Source organism: Salvelinus fontinalis, chromosome 6, assembly GCF_029448725.1.
Source record: "Salvelinus fontinalis isolate EN_2023a chromosome 6, ASM2944872v1, whole genome shotgun sequence".
NCBI lineage: Eukaryota > Metazoa > Chordata > Actinopteri > Salmoniformes > Salmonidae > Salvelinus > Salvelinus fontinalis.
Genome location: NC_074670.1, coordinates 32,494,380 through 32,509,156, shown reverse-complemented (window position 1 = coordinate 32,509,156; position 14,777 = coordinate 32,494,380). Strand labels below are relative to the sequence as shown.

The 14,777-nt window shown below is 41.8% G+C and overlaps 1 protein-coding gene across 1 annotated transcript; it reads right to left on the bottom strand.

Moving 5' to 3' along the window:
* Window positions 1-313: 313 nt before the first annotated feature.
* On the bottom strand, window positions 314-9,415 carry LOC129857695 (uncharacterized). Its single transcript, XM_055926190.1, has 7 exons — window positions 9,013-9,415; window positions 6,620-6,740; window positions 5,136-5,302; window positions 4,653-4,840; window positions 4,400-4,544; window positions 3,254-3,378; window positions 314-2,588 (listed from the first exon to the last, which is right to left on the bottom strand). The coding sequence occupies exons 1-7, from the start codon at window positions 9,059-9,061 to the stop codon at window positions 1,566-1,568; spliced, it is 1,818 nt and encodes a 605-aa protein (XP_055782165.1). The 5' UTR covers window positions 9,062-9,415; the 3' UTR covers window positions 314-1,565.
* Between the last annotated feature and the right edge of the window lie 5,362 nt (window positions 9,416-14,777).

The window sequence follows — 14,777 nt, the reverse complement described above, 5'->3', positions numbered from 1 at the left end:
TCATGGGTTGACATAGCTGTGAGGGAGATAATTCTGAAATGTTGGGCTAAGACCTCATGACAAGGAATAACACTGCTGGTGAGCCTTTCGGTGACACAGCAGTGAAACGTCTTGTTATTCACACTGGCACTCATCTACACTAATCAATAATCTTTTTTAAAAGTAAAGAATATTCTTAGCAGTCAAGCAATTCTTAGAAAAAGCACTTGATATGTCAGCTCATCAAGACCCCCCCCAACCTCCCCTGCTCACTAATGTTACTGAAGCTCATCTTTGCTGAAGTACTTTTTGACAGCAGTGATGGATCAACCAATTCAGTAACACAATAGTTACCTTTTAATGAAAACATCAAATTCACAATCATATTAGTTATAAAAGTGACCCATATAAAAACAAATCAGTATTATACTGTACATATATGTTGAATATGTGATACACATCACAGCATCATCTAGGAATGCCTGCCAGTTTTAACAGTGTTTTAGCCTATTATTATATCAAAGTGTAGTAAACGCGTAGGCATTTTTACAGATACTACGTGCCATTTGGTGTTAGTAGCTCACCAGAGTACCATAACCACCACACCCTGGTAAAGAATTACCAACCCTTTTGTCTCCGGTCCTGTAATTTCATCACCTCAAAAGAGCAGCAAACAATGACTAGACATTATTGAGGTCACATCCTTCGAAGACAAAACACTGAACAAAGTTATTTTACACATTGCTGCCATGCTTCCCTTTTTTGTAATTCTGACAATAATATTTTAGAAATGTATACAGTGCATTCATGCGTCTAATATGAATTTCAATTGTTGCTATAAACTCATGAAAATGTCAGTCATATTTTCTTCAGCATTGTGGTGCATAGAATGTGGAACACTAACACAGATAATATGACGAACAAGAAACAATAAATAAAGAGACAAAGTACTGCTACGCTGAAATTAAAACTTTGTGCCTATGACATTGTGACATAAGAGGACTGGCTGTTTACTACCTTATGCCACCGAGCTTGAATCATGGATGTCCATTTAATTTCATCAAATGAAACAGAAACTTCACAGTCATGATTTAAATGAACATGTTAGTGTACATTAAGATGTGTGTATGTATGCACACATATATTGGTAGAACTAGCCTATTGCTGGAAACGTTGCACAATATGCAAATGAAAGAGAGCGTCACAATATAATCTATTTTACAGCATTTGATCTTATATCCTTGATCCTACATTTTACAACACTTGATCCTACGTCCTACATTAGTCATAATGTAAAAAAGTGCCAAAATTATAGCTTAGATTCAGTAGGACTCCATTGAGGGGGCCATGTGTGCTGGATACTGGAGTAGAATCACGCTCTTGTTTCTGCATCACAAGCTCCATAGCAGGCAGGAGAGGGACCGTGAAAGCCCCACTCTGCACCGCCACCAAAACCCTCTCTCTGCTCCTTCCAACTTCTCTCTGCACTTCGTGAAGACTCGCTGAGACGGAACTTGTCTCTGACGTACATTGGGGACCCAAACAGAGCGAACAGGCACAGAGGCCCTTAAGATTATTTTAGGGAACTAAAGAATTTGTACTACCCAACCTCCCAGAAAGAATTCACTGATTCTTTCATCTCCTCCTTCCGCTTCTTCCTCCTGATCAATCCAAGCCTGTTGTGGAGCATATGAGGAAATCCCCAAATGATCCTCTGCTGTTAGCCCTAGAGGGGCAAGGGGTACCCAGTTTTGTTTGTATCCAGACAAGAATGTCATTGATGAGGTCTCGCAGTCTGCAAGGTTGATGGGAGGTATGGAGTGAGATGGTGAGTCATTGGAGTTATTGAAACACATTGGAGAGATTGGGGTGTATATTGTTCTCTCCTCCTCTCTCCCTGTACCAGGGTCCAACCACTCTGTCTCCCCCGTGGTGACCAGATCAGACAATAGTGATGCACCTTGCCAGGTGCTGTCTAGGTCCCACAAAAGGGGCTGCCCCTCAGCGTCGGTAGGCAGTGCCATGTTGGCCATGGCACTCTGTGTCTCTGGCTGGAGCAGCAAAGTGGACAACTGCAGTAGGCCATCAATACGCTGCAATGTGGGCAGTACCAGGGGGTGCTCCCTTGATTCCCTGTCTCCAACACACCGGTTCGGCTCAGGTGGTGCTCCACGCGAAAACAAAACTGGGCCACCTTGAACCCAGCTGGATTTGTGGTCACTGGATTCAGATGGCCATGGAGAGTTGATGTTGTCTTCACTGTCTGGATGGCGATGGCATTCTTCCTCCACACCTTCATTGGCCACCTGCACTACGACCATGCTGTAGTTGGTGGAGGACTGGCTGCTGTTGCTGGGGTGCTCTGGGGGTGGACCCAGCTGGCCCATGTAGGTGTCACAGTGCCTGGGCTGGGCAATGGAGGAGGGTTCGTCCTGGGGGGAATAGGACCCAGACCCGCTGCTGGTGAACTTTAGCCCCATCTGGAGTTTACCAGTCTTCAGGTCACCATAGGAGTACCCTACAGGGTAATGATACGACTTGGCAGTGGAGAAGGTGATGGCTTCTGGAGGGTGCCACGATGGAGGTGGGACGCTGCTTGTTGTCAGTTTCTATGAAGAAGAGAAAGAGGATTTGGTTTGCGTAACTATTACTAAAACACCTCTATGACCCCCTCTCCGCCCCACCAAACCCTTGGAATCATTGAGTGGTTACAATGTATGTCAAACCAAAATGTATTTGATTCTTTAACTTGTTCAATAATAATTCTGAACAACTTTCATGGCAAGAATGAAATGAGCTCCACTGAAACAACACTGCTTTAATCTTTTGTAATTGCTTTCAGTTCTTGGCATGAAATGGAAATTACAGTGATGCAACTGATTAAACGGGTATGATTTATCAGCATATGAGAGGAGTTGGAATGAAACAGATACAACTTTGGGAAGATTGGTAAATGCAGCCATCTAAAGAGAAAATGAATGATGGTAAAGTGAAATCCTTTCCTCATAAATCAGTGCATGTGTAAATTGCAAAGAGATACCATTGTATTGTAACTACTGTTACACATTGTGCCCTGTTCTATGTTAGGGGTTGCTGTAGAAAAGAGATGAATGTATTGCGTGTTTGTGGCTGAGATTAAACTCAGGTTCGGTTGCACCCTTTTGAGGCCTCTCATACACGTGTTTCTGAAGGTTTTGCCTGGAGGCCTGTATTTCCAGTAACAGGAACTGGCACTCCTTCATGTATGGGGAAATCTCCAATCTACATTTCTTACCAAGGCGTCTGGCATGTTACTCTTCTTTCTCACATAGTGACGACACGCCACCACCGGTAGCAGGAAGGAACCGAGTAGCAGACACACTAAGAGGAGGAACCAGGGAAACAGCAGCCAGGAGTCACCTGGATAGGGGAAGATCGTTTCTATTACACCTCAGTAGTGGCAATACAGCTGCTTCACTCTCAGAGCCTATTGGAAACAGGCCAATAGGTAGTAAATTGCCAGCACTATAGAGCAAGCGGTTAGAGCGTGGTTTGAGCGGTTGGGCCAGTAACCGAAAGGTTGCTAGATTGAATCCTCGAGCTGACAAGGTAAAAATCTGTCGTTCTGCCCCTGAACAAGGCAGCTAACCCAGTGTCTCTAGGCCGTCATTGGAGATACGACTTTGTTCTTAACTGACTTGCCTAGTTAAATAAAGGTTAAATAAATAAAATGTGTGGGTCGTGTCTGTGAGGTCAGTCAGTACAGTAGTTTCAAGGATGCGTTAGTAAGAGGGTCCATTCAGTCTTGTCTCCAGGAAGTGAGCCTTTATATAGTCTTTGAAAAGGCTGCAGGAATACCCTTAACAATGTAAATGTAAATCCGGGACACTCAAATTAGTATGACATGTTACTTTTGGTATGGTTACAAAAGACAAGCAAAAACGAAAGTAGGGTGGTTGGTCGTGATGGATGAATGGCTCTATAACCATAGGTTGTAGGTTCACATCTCGTCACGGAAAATGTGAGCTGTTTAACTAATTAGCAACTTTTCAACTATTTACTACTTTTTAGCTACTTTGCAACTACTTAGCATGTTAGCTAACCATTCCCCTAACCCTAACCTTAACCCTTAAACCTAACTCCTAAACTTAACCCTAACCCCTAGCCTAGCTAACGGTAGCCAGCTAGCTAACATTAGCCACCTAGCTAGTTCATAACACATTGTACGTGTTTCTAATTCAGAACATATAATAGAAACTGCAATTCGTAACATATCATACGGCATGGGCGATGGACAGCCACAAATGAATACATACAATGCGAAACGTAACATATCATACTAAACGGAGCGTCTTGGATTTACATACAAAAATAACACGAAATGCTCTGAGACCAGCTTGTGCATGCATACAGAGCCTTGAGGGACACCAGAAGACCTCACCTGGTAATGCCACACAGAATGTATGGCTCTCACTGGCATTTCGGTACCTTTCTTTAGTCGGGGTGTAGACCACATAGCCACAGTACTTAACGTTGTTGTTTATTAGATGGTTGAGGACAAACTCTCCAGTTGTGTTTTTATGGACCTGTGGAAAAAAGAGTCAGCAGTTAGAACATGTTTGTGTATTTAATATGCGTGTGTGTTGGTGGGTGTGTGTCTGCATGCGTGTGGGCAGTACATGTGAGAGAATCACCTGTGCTGCCCAGCTAGGATGAGTGATGTTGAGGATATAGACGGTTGGAGGGTCATGGTAGGAAAAGCTGGTACTGTTGTAAATCTCCTCGATGGAAGTCTTATTATCCGGTCCCAACGGAAGGGTGACAGTCACTTTTAAAGATGATGTTGTGGGGGTCACAGACACATTGGGTGGCCCAAGGACAGCTGACATGTAAAAGACAAATAACGAGTGAGAATAAGACTGAGGAACATAACAAATTAGTGACAATCTGAAGAAAACAGGATAAACCCTTTTAGCATGGGCCAAATGCGCACTGGAATAATTGGTAAATAACATAAGCTTTCATGGAAACATATATTGACGTCATTAGGGAATATGAACAGACAGTTGGAGCTATGTGTATGTATCACAACTAAGGATTCTTCCCTCTGAGCCAACACATCATCAAAAAAACATCCCAATCTAGAAATAGTAGGATAAAGAGAGGTATTTGCTTACTGTCTCTCAGAGGTTTAAACAGTGCTGTACGGCCTAGTGAGTGACTGTTGGCGAAAACCTCAGCGTAGTAGGAATGTGGATAGATGTATGGTGTCTCTGCAGTGAGGTCACAAGAAAGAGTGGTGATGTCCTGGCACGCCATCTTCGGCTTGTATGGCTCTCCGTATCTATAATGAACACAACGACATGATCAAACATAAAACACACTATGTAGGGAACCCTCAGCCAAAATGTTATGTTGCACTTAGAAAAAATATTGAGTAACACTTTACTTGAAACCTGCAGTTGCAATGCTTTGTAACGTGTTATAAGCATGCATGAGCCTTTATCATGACATATCACGTGTTGTAAATGTCTTGCCTTTCAGGGCGTGCATGCGGCAGCCTAGCTGCTAGACCACAAATAGCACAACAGAGTTATGAAATAGGTGTCTTATTTAACCCCTTACTTCCTCATTTAGAAATAGCTGAAGGATAGTGTGTCAAACAGGGAACTGATATTGAGGGGGTATGATCAGGGCCAATCTTTTTCTGAACTGATTTGATGGTGACGCTATGAGGCCTTGAATAAGGACATGCAAGCAATTCCAGGTGACAGTCTCGGAGAGACAAATCAATGCGATTGGTGTGGCACTTGACATTTGCCCATCGGACGATGTCATGAGCAATTAGAGGAGCTGACGTTTCCACTTGGTAAAAGGATCTCGAAGAGGCAGTGAGTGATTGCGATGAAAACATCAGGTGAACTGAGTGTCGTTTGTAAAAGTTGAACTGTACATTTTTACAGGCAATTTTTTCCCACAGATTTATCCCTGTGGTGTGCAGAGAAACAGAGTGAGGCCTGTGGTAATGTACGGACCAGAGCCTGTCTGCTAAGGCTTGCCCCAGCCAGTAGAGCTCAACCTGCAGCATGGAGAAGTACAGTAGCACCACGCTTTCAAGTCTGATGGCAGTAGGTGGAGCGGCAAATCGAAAGAGCAACCCACCATATCCGAAACAATGGGGATAACGATGGGGACAACAATAGGGACAATGATGCTGAGGAGCATGGAGAAAAAGAAAATGACACTTTAACTTAAACACACACAACACACACACACACACGCACACACACACACACACACACACACACACACACACACACACACACACACACACACACACACACACACACACACACACACACACACACACACACACACACACACACACACACACACACACACACACACACACACACACACACACACACACACACACACACACACACACACACACACACACACACACACACACACACACACACACACACACACACACACACACACAGTCTCTTCCCGGAAGCATAGTTCTGTTTTTCAGCACACAGCTTTAAAATGTTGTTGACATAAGTCACATATCACCCTAGGTCACCCTAGCCTAGGCACATAAATATGCTGTTGGGTTGAAAGGTGAAAAGGTGACCACTGTATTCCTGTCTCACACCTTTGGTAATGGACACTGTAAAGGACCCCTTCATCTGGGCTGTCAAGCTTGTTCCAGTGGAGAACAGTCTTGAAATTCCTCGAGATGAAGTATGGCTTCCCTTCACCAATGGCTGAACAACCTATAGATAAAGACAAAGACGGTGGGGAAAGTTAACTTGAGACTGTCCATTCGCGAATAGCATTCGTAGCATAACGTCTCGCTAGTCAGCGCACAAAAAGCGTTGCTCTATTATTCAACATTGTCCCGACCCATTTGACATGCTCACAACAGCAGCCTTTGTCAAAGGATCTGCCTCACTCGAGATACGCTTGTTCCATTTTTACTCACAGCAGCTGTGGGCCAAACTCAAACAAGGCTTATGTGAGCTGGGCTTTGTTTCTTTGGCAGCAGGAACTAAAATGTGTAATTGTTCCTGGACTACAGAGGAGGGTACATAAGCAGCTGGACATATGGAAGCAAGCCAATTGTTTGATTTGAGTGAGAATAGGATGAAACAAAAGCAACAGTTTGGGTCTGTAGGGCCCATCCACAAAGGGATGTTTAATAAAAAAAATACAGTGTCCATAATAGGACAACCTTAATTCCTCAAGAGGTTTTTGCCAGTCTTATCAGGACTGTATAATAAGATAGAAACTGTAGTGGAAGAATAAGAAAAGGTGATACTCGCGACTTGCAGGTGCTGAGGCCCAGCGTGACGACTCAATCATGGTTTATGACATTGTTTGGATGGCTGACCATCTGTGGGCTATCACAGGGTTTAAACACACCTTATATGTGGATTTCTCTGGGGAGGGACGTTCCCACAGAACCCTGCGAGTACGGCGACCATTGGAGGTGTGAAGACAGATGAACACGTGAAATCGACTAAATGGATGTTATTGTGAGTTAAATTGTCATGGTTGGATTGTTTCAAGAGTTCATAAAGAGCAATGCATTTTGATATGTTTCATTGTGCTGTAAGTGCTATGGATTTCTTGTTACAGGGAAACTGGGTTATTCTGTTCATCGGACGGTTGATAGTTCAAAGAGGGAGCGACACAGTGGCGCTCTGCTATGTCCTAACTTGAGTTGATTAGATTAGAATCTGGGTGTGTTTTCCTGTCTTTTTTTTACTAGCAAAGTGCAAAGAAATGTTCCTTCAGGTTGAATGTGTGTTCATGCTTGAATTTGGCTATAGGACAGTAAATCTGTTAATAGTTTGAGAACTCTTAGAGATCATTCTGAATTGAAGACAAGTGTAGCCACGTTAAGCCTTAGCCTATTGGTGATAGTAATTTACCCTGATTAGTCTGTAGTGTATCATGTATATAATGTACACTGCAATTGTTTGAGTGTTAATTATTTCATGACTAATACATTCTACTAGTTGAATTGAGTAAATGCATTCCTCCTTTTACGGAGTAATTCTTTGATTGACTATACACTTATAATTTAGCAGGTCTACTGGTAGTTGTGATATACACAATACGCATAGCATATGCCTGGGTACAACCTTGACATCCCTGACCTGCTTGCTTCAATAAATGAATGCTAGTACATTGGTCGCCAGGATGAGCTATTTGTATCTAGTCTCTTAATAATTGAATAATGATGCAAGTTAGACATGTTCATTATAGTCCCACTGAGAGGTGATGCAAGGCTCGCTACCTTCACTATAACCTCTAGAGACGTACAGGGCCTGTTGCGTTTACTCACATATTGTTGGAGTCAAATTGATAAATGTGGTTTATTATTAGGTTTAACATCGTTTCGACATAATGTTTGGATAATTTCCATCCAACTACATAACGGGTGGGATTTCCCCTCACTACAATATAAGTACACTAGGAACAATTTATGCTTGGTTCACCTTTCCTTTTTAAAGCGTCCGTTACGTATGTACACCACTTACGTCACAGTACATCTGGTCATGTCTCGTGCAGATTACAGGTTGCGCAATTGACATTAACCAGAAAATGATACGCAGTCTCGACTCCATTCAACATTAGCATTTTGATATGCTCTATAATAATGTAGTCGATATAATAGACCACTCGTGGAGCACTCAAATGCCCGTGGATCCATTTTCCATTGATCGCTACAATTTAGAAGGAGTGAAGTCCACAAAGGGTTCACTACTCTTTTTCCACCAAGACCTTAATTAGAACTGAGGGGAAACTTCCAGAGCCTCACTACATCTAATTAATTACGACCACATATGAAACAAAGGCTATAGTCATGCGTCCCAAATGGCACCCTATTCCCTATATAGTGCAGTGCTTTTGTCCAGAGCCCAGTACACTATTTAGGAAATAGGGTTGGCATTTGGGATGTAAGTCTAGGTTTATACCTACAAAAGAGTGCACTCATCCAAATCAAACAGGAGATCAGTAGTGCCCCATTAAACTCACCATAGCAGTACAGGAGAAGCACTATGACCTTCCTAGGCCACATATCCATTGGGCTTGAGGAGTAAGAAGAGTGAGATTAAAATCCCGTTCCCACTGTCTGTACTCCTTTGTCCTGATTTCCTCAGGGAGAACCCACCATGTGATGTGTAGTAAATAGGACTCCAGTCAAACAAAAACAAATAGGAATGGTCCAGGTCCAAAATCAATGAAGACACAAGGAGAGACCAAGTCCCAATCGTCCGGGTATCGGTGAGTGGCTCTGGGCGTCATAGGATATCCTATCCACGACGTGAACCATCTCTGACCAGCTTAGGGAGAGGAGCACCCATCCCCAGGTGTGCTGCAGGTGAACTTTGGAACCGTCTTATCAACTTTGTTCCTGTTTTCGTCTCCCTATGCTCAACCTCCCTCCCACAAAGACTCTGTTACTGTGTTGACTGTCCTCTTTTTCCTCTCTCTCTCTCTCTCTCTCTCTCTCTCTTTTTCTTTCTCTTTTTCTCTCTCTCGCTCTCTCTCTTGTGTTCTTGTCTTTCAGGTTTTATCTGAAAATTGATCCTAAATAATTACAAAGGAGATAGAACACGCTATCTGGGAACACATCTCACCCCTCCATGGGAATAAACTGTATAACCTGTTTTCAGTTTCACCAGTATCTATTTCGGTGTTTAATGGTATTCAAACAATGTTATGTTACATAGCTAGTGATTCAATGGCACACCTTTCTGTGCACAACCAAGGTGTGTACAGAACGTGAATTATTGTATCGGAATGAATGAAGGAGACTCCCAAGAAATATTGCTTCAGTGGATCTTTGTATGATAATTATGAAAATCTGAATGTCTAATGTAGTCGTTCCCAAACATTTTATAGTCCCGTACCCCTTCAAACATTCAACCTCCAGCTGCGTACCCCCTCTATCATCAGGGTCAGCGCACTCTCAAATGTTGTTTTTTGCCGTCATTGTAAGCCTGCCACACACACACACTATACGATACATTTAATAAACATAAGAATGACTGTTTTTGTCACAACCGGGCTCGTGGGAAGTGACACAGAGCTCTTATAGGACCAGTGCACAAATAATAATATAATAATTATCAATCATTTTGCTCTTTATTTGACCGTCTTACACATAAAACCTTATTTGTTCATCAAAAATTGTGAATAACTCACCACAGGTTAATGAGAAGGGTGTGGTTGAAAATGTTGGGTTCGGATTTTTTGACTTCTGAATCATGAAATATACTTATTCCTTTCACTGAGGGAGAGAGGCTAATTTATAACATTTACATGATGTCAAGATGTGTTATTGTTAGCCATCAGGGATCCTATGGGAGGAGGAAAGACAGGCTGGCACGAGTCAACATGACAGCCGTGAGTTGGGGAGGAGTGAGCACTTTGGGGCAGAGGTCAGGTCAGATGAAGTGAGGAAGAACAGGTATCACTAAGGTTCTGTCTAGCAACAGAGATGCATTGGCTGTTCAGATGTGTAGGAGGAGACTCGGCCTAGGAGAAAGGTTTAAATATCAGTGCTTGTATGAATATGTCTTTTGTCGATTCAGCTGTTCAATCCTTTGGGAAGAATAAACTTGGTTTAAGCGTCCGTGGAGTTCTTACTCTGATAATTAGAACCTAACAATAGGATGCACATAACTCTGCAATGTTGGGTTGTATTGGAGAGAGTCTCAGTCTTAAATCATTTTCCACACACAGTCTGTGCCTGTATTCATGCTAGTGCAGACCGAGAATCTACTCTCACATAGGTACGTGATAGCAAAGGGCATCAGAGTCTTAACAGCTCGATTTGCCAAGGCAGGATACTCAGTGCAGCCCAACCCAGAAATCTGGCAGTGGCTTCTGATTAAATACAATTTTCACAGAACCGCTTGTTGCAATTTCGACGAGGCTCTCTTGTTCAGATATCGGTAAGTGGACTGGAGGCATGGCAGAAAACAAATAACGAATCCAGCTGTTTATGTCATCGGTTTGGGGAAAGTACCTGCGTAATTGCGTACCCAACTCATTCAGGTGCTTCGCTATATCACATTTGACATAGTCCTGTAAACTTGAGTTAATTTGCACACCAAAAAAATCATACAATGATGGAAAGACCTGTGTGTTGTCCTTGTTAATGCAGACAGAGAAGCGCTTCAACTTCTTAATCAAAGCTTACAATTTTGTCCCGCACATTGAATACCGTCCACTTTGACCTTAATGTCTCGGTAAAAATACCTGGGAAGTAGTTTAGTTTAGCTTAGTTTAGCTTGTTCCTCTACATTCTATTACAATACTAAACTCAGATTATTCAGGCGAGAAAAAACATCACCCATATAGGCCAGTCGTGTGAGAAACGTCATCATCACGCAAGCGGTCCGACAAGTAAAAAATATGGTCAGTAAATAAAACTTTAAACCCGTCTCTCAATTTAAAAAAACGTGTCAATACTTTGCCCCTTGATAACCTGTGCACTTCGGTATGTTGTAAAATCGTTACATGGTCGCTGCCCATATCATTGCATAGTGCAGAAAATATACAAGAGTTCAGGGTCCTTGCTTTAACAAGTTAACCATTTTCACTGTAGTGTCAAAAACGTCTTTCAAGCTGTCAGGCATTCCCTTGGCAGCAAGAGCCTCTCGGTGGATGCTGCAGTGTACCCAAGTGGCGTCGGGAGCAACTGCTTGCACGCACGTTACCACTCCACTATCTCTCTCTGTCATGGCTTTTGCGTCATCAGTACAGATATCAACATGAGCAGCAGCTACGTTTGGCTACATATGGACCGTTAAGTGGAATTCCCGCGAGAGAGTAATGTTTAATGTGATTGGACGTTAATTATTTGACTAAGCTACCTGTATTTGACATTGTGTTGTTATTTCGCTGAACACTAGATGGTTTAATTTTACTTTTGGCAGTGAAACGAGGCTACTCAGGCAAGAAAAAAACTCACCCAAATGTATAGCCCCGTTGGAAAATATAAATGAAAATGTGAAGGAAAAAAATGAAAAAAATAATAATAATCAAATTTTTAATTGGCGTACCCCCATCCCTATCATATAGACTTTGTTTTCAGATGGTAATAACATGGATCATCAAGCTATTTGATTCTCAATCCAGAGGGTATAATGCACACTGAATTATGCGTCTATGATCTATTTTATACACTGGTGTGAACAGTAGGTGAGCCATTTACAATAGGAGGACGTAAGAAACAGGAAGAAAAACCTGCTACAGAGGTCAAGGTGTGCAATACATACATTATCTAATGCTGCGGTTATCCCATATACCCATTAGTCTAAGATGGGAACATTCAAGGCTTTATTGATTAAATCATATATGAGGGACCTTCTGTCTCCATCGACAGTAACAGAGATAACACTTGTAGGCATAAACACTGCACTCAAATAAGCTGCTGTATTTTGTTTATCACAACAGCATGCTCGTTTATGTCTGTCTGAGTGTCGTAGGATCATATTGGTCATGAAGACTCAAGGCTGCGTGCATAACTCTACGACAAAGAGCAAATCAACATTCAGATACAGTGACTCAGATGTAATTGGACTGGATAAAAACAGAGTGTGGACCATGGTCACTGAATTGTGTTCCCAGTGGGTGTCTGCAAGTCTAGAACACGACTCTAACCCCTCATTTCCATTAGATATTCAAGGGTTATTTTGCATCAAAACAAAAAAAAATATTTGTGCAACTTCAACCCACGACCCTCGCCCTCTCTTCTGCGTATTTATGTATTTATGCCTGGGAGTGTAGCACAATAATATAAGACATTTTGCTAAGTGGAAAAATCGAATTAAATGTTATTGGTCACATATACATGGTTAGCAGATGTTATTGCGAGTGTAGCGAAATGCTTGTGCTTCTAGTTCCTACCCCGCAGCAATATCTAACAAGTAATATCTAACAATTCCACAACAAAATACCTAATACACACAAATCTAAGTATAGGAATGGAATAGGATAAATATAAATATATGGATGAGCAATGTCAGAGCGGCATATGCTAAGATGCAATAAATAGTATAGAATACAGAATATACATATGAGATGAGTAATGCAAGATATGTAAACATTATTAAAGTGGCATTATTAAAGTGACCAGTGATGAGCTTGGAGGGTAATATGGTGTTGAATGCTGGAAGGCAGTATATTCATGAATTATGAAAAGCCTTGGTATCTTTACCCTATTAAGCTGGACTGCAACACAGAGCATAAAACTAATGTAATTGTTGGTTTCTTCTGCGGTCCCGCTCACCTCTCTCATCAGGAACATATATGGATTTGACCCATGCAGGAGATAGCAAAATCCAGCACTGTAAATTATATTCCTTCAGTCAATACTTCATGACTGATGTAGCAGAGACCTGCATAGAATTCACATAAGTCCCTCTCACCTCTCATCAGGAAAATAGATGGATTTAAACAGAAGAAAAAAATCTAGGCCTAAATATTCTATTCCTTCAGTCAATACTTCATGACTGATAAATATAGGAGACTTGCAAAAAATGTTCTGTCCTTTCACAGAAGTCTAAGTGGCAATATGTGACTCACCACCTGGATTCGGTCTTATGTAGCAAAATGTGAAATAGTTTTTTTTTTTTTACCTTGGATAAAAGTAGAGGAACAATGGGAAAGTATTTTTACTTTGGAAGTTGATACACTTTTGAGAAAAGAGCCTTTGAATATTTTGTCTACACCCATTCAGCATTGTTCACATCCTCTTAAGCCAGCCCCTCCCATCTCTTTAAGGATTCACATGTGAGGTCATATGCTAGACAGTGAGTAGTGTAGTAAAGATTAAGACTAGAAGTGGTAGTAGACTGCAATAAGGAAAAATTCCAGGTAAACAGAAAGTGTCTAGATAAAAAATATTTTATAAATATTAGATGACGCTTACCCAGACACACTTTTCTAAATGTAATGGTCATGTGAAAGAAATGCTTTAACCCCCAGCCACATCCAATGTTGGAAAAAGTACTAAATTGTCATACTTGAGGAAAATAATACATCTTTACAAATTTCTTATATTAAACCAGACGGAACAATTGTATTTAAAAAAAATATTTGACAGATTTACTTAAGTTTACAATTTACTTAAGTATCAAATTCCTTATATTAAGCAAAACAGACAGCAACAAGCAATAAGAGCCAGGTGTTATGCTGATGAAGGAGGACCCAAAAGCGACGTAATAGAAACAGAGTCTTTATTCCAGTCTTAGACAAAAACGATACTCCTGATATATCTAAGGTAAAAACAAAACAGGAAAACTGAAATCCTCTCGTCAGTAGAGATGAACGACTGGAGACGCGACCACTAGACACCTGCTCACATGCAGCATCTGATGAAGGCAAAAACACGACAGGGCGGAACAAGGACACTGAACAGCAAACATCAAACAAGAATCCGACAAGGACTGAAGCGGAAAACAGAGGAAGAAATAGGAACTCTAATGAGGGCAAAAATAGGGGACAGGTGTGAAAGAGTAAATGAGGTCGTTAGGAGAATGAGAAACAGCTGGGAGCAGGAACGGAACGATAGAGAGAGAGCGGGAGAGGGAGAAAGGGAGGAGGAGAGAGAAGGATAGAAAGAGGGAAAGAACCTAATAAGACCAGCAGAGGGAAGCACAGGGACAAGACATGATGATCAAAAACATGACAGTACCCCCCCACTCACCGAGCGCCTCCTGGCGCACTCGAGGAGGAACCCTGGCGGCAACAAAGGAAATCATCAATCAACGAACGGTCCAGCACAT

Excerpts from the sequence above, each read along its gene's own strand:
- LOC129857695 (XM_055926190.1), bottom strand. The coding sequence starts at position 9,061 with ATGGATATGTGGCCTAGGAAGGTCATAGTGCTTCTCCTGTACTGCTAT. Across the intron at positions 4,545-4,652 it reads ATCCTAGCTGGGCAGCACAG|GTCCATAAAAACACAACTGG; the intron begins GTGATTCTCTCA and ends TTTTTTCCACAG. Across the intron at positions 3,379-4,399 it reads ATTCTGTGTGGCATTACCAG|GTGACTCCTGGCTGCTGTTT; the intron begins GTGAGGTCTTCT and ends TCCCCTATCCAG.